The sequence below is a fragment of the Dreissena polymorpha genome, unplaced genomic scaffold (genome assembly GCF_020536995.1).
Source record: "Dreissena polymorpha isolate Duluth1 unplaced genomic scaffold, UMN_Dpol_1.0 chrUn047, whole genome shotgun sequence".
NCBI lineage: Eukaryota > Metazoa > Mollusca > Bivalvia > Myida > Dreissenidae > Dreissena > Dreissena polymorpha.
The window spans coordinates 62578-64525 of NW_026273361.1; the positions used below are offsets into that span (position 1 = coordinate 62578).

Consider the following 1948-nt stretch of genomic DNA (forward strand, 5'->3'; position numbering starts at 1 on the left):
CCGGCAGACATGACATGATAGAATACCACATGCAAATACCAGGACATGCCAGGTGTCTGGTTGACAGTGGATTTGGGCATGTAAAGAAACTTTACAGGTACCTAAAAGCCGCCTTTGTTGTATGTGTAAGAATTTAAAAAAGGTAAATTTTCCTTGTATGAAGTGTTTTATTTATATAGCATGTAGAATAAGACCGAGTTTACATTTCTTCTCCTGACAATACTAGCAATCTGATCATTAAAATTCAGGAGGTCTATCATTGAGACAATGGACTCATTGACCCAGATGGTGAATATGTCCTCAGCATCCAATGAAGCAGTGAGGTATCCGGCATGGAACTGGCGGGATTGGAAAGGGTTTTTGTCCCGACTGTTTTGTCCTGTACCAGCGATAAGGTATTTACTTACGTAGGCCTATGATAATTGGTTGAAAATGTTCACACCACTGAGTAGAATTGTTAATATTTTTTTCTGTATAACGGTTTTATACTGATGTTTAACGAAAAGTCTAAAATTCCTAAAGTGCAATACAAAGCGAAAGAAAACAAAACTCGGACATAACCATGCACATTGTCTTCAATTATAGTTACCAATGCAAATGAATATTATCCGCAAATGCATCATAATTTTGTGTCCTATTCAAACGTATAAAAATGTTTGCCAAAATAGTATTTATTTTTATTTTCAGACAATATCAGTACTTCCGCATGACGACGGAAGAGCCAGGTGTGGTCACAATGCGCACGAGAGTCGGATGTCCAGAGGTCAAGGTTACAGTGACTATGGATGGCGTCCATATTCCATACCAACAACCGCAGATTGTAGAGGCCAAAGGACTCAGCCGAAACAGACAGGAGTACTTGTACAAAGTTGTCAGGCCATATCTCAGCGATGCTAACAAGGATGCTACTTGCCCTTGCCCAGAAACATCACTATAGTTATGTCGTCGCATCTATCGCATCTACGGCGAAAGATTACACACATTATAATGTCAATATTTACAGGCGAATGACAAATAACTTGAAACTTATTCTTCAGTACTTTTTGAATATCCTTCAATGTCTGTTTGAATACATTGGTTTATTTATAAATCATTTAAATAACACTTTTTCATATCAAATGAAATATTTGTATTCACTTCTGCTCGTTTCTATAGAATTCATGGCAAACGAAGGATTCTGCATACAATATAAGCTGTACGATAAATAAATTGTGAACATGCTAAGAATAATTATAAAATTATTAAAGATTACTCGACTCTTAATTTTTAAAAACAGCACTTTTGGGAAATAAAAATCTAACATTTCAACAAAATGAAATTATTTTATTATTTTTATTATTGGATATTGTTGGTTTATGTATACTTGTGTAATTGATAATGTTTGTTTTGATGCGTGCATTCCTATGAAAAACTAAATGATATGTTGTGAAAATATGTGAGATTGGTTTAGAAAAAAATGATTAAAACTGAATGGTTTGCTGGTCGATGTAAATATAAGTGGACTTTGTTGCTAAGCAACGTATGTTAGTTTACAGTTTAATGTTAATCACAACTATTTTTAGAACACATAGATACCTGATAATATATTTTTAACAAAATAAATGCGTTCTTAAATGTTATTTCATGTCTTGTTTATAAGTGTGGATTTTGATGTAACATACAACTGAATGCGGTTTACTTGAAAACGCTGTTAACGTTGTTAACGTCAAAACACCTCTGCAGTGCTGTTACTAAAATAAAAATTTCTCTGTAAGTAATGGGGCTATATCTATAAATTTGGTATCATAATAACAAGCAAAGAACAGTCTTTATCAATCCATAGAAAACAAAAAATGTCAAATTTTGTCACGAATACTGGTTTTGCCGCGACACGGCCCAAATCAAAGATTTCCGATGTGGATTAAAAGAACACCGATGTTAGCAAGTTTCCTGATAATACACGCCACAT

General features: G+C 34.0%; 1 protein-coding gene across 1 annotated transcript; it reads left to right on the forward strand.

Annotated features, from left to right (window-relative positions):
• Positions 1–263: 263 nt before the first annotated feature.
• Positions 264–1213, forward strand: LOC127863846 (uncharacterized). The gene is made up of 2 exons (XM_052403517.1): positions 264–395; positions 688–1213. Exons 1-2 carry the CDS (start codon positions 268–270, stop codon positions 935–937), a joined length of 378 nt encoding a protein of 125 aa, XP_052259477.1. The 5' UTR covers positions 264–267; the 3' UTR covers positions 938–1213.
• Positions 1214–1948: the final 735 nt, after the last annotated feature.

What these genes read in the sequence shown, in the direction of transcription:
- LOC127863846 (XM_052403517.1), top strand. Translation starts at nt 268, where the DNA reads ATGGACTCATTGACCCAGATGGTGAATATGTCCTCAGCATCCAATGAA. An exon ending in TGTCCTGTACCAGCGATAAG is followed by an intron (nt 396 to 687) that starts GTATTTACTTAC and finishes TTTTATTTTCAG; the next exon opens with ACAATATCAGTACTTCCGCA.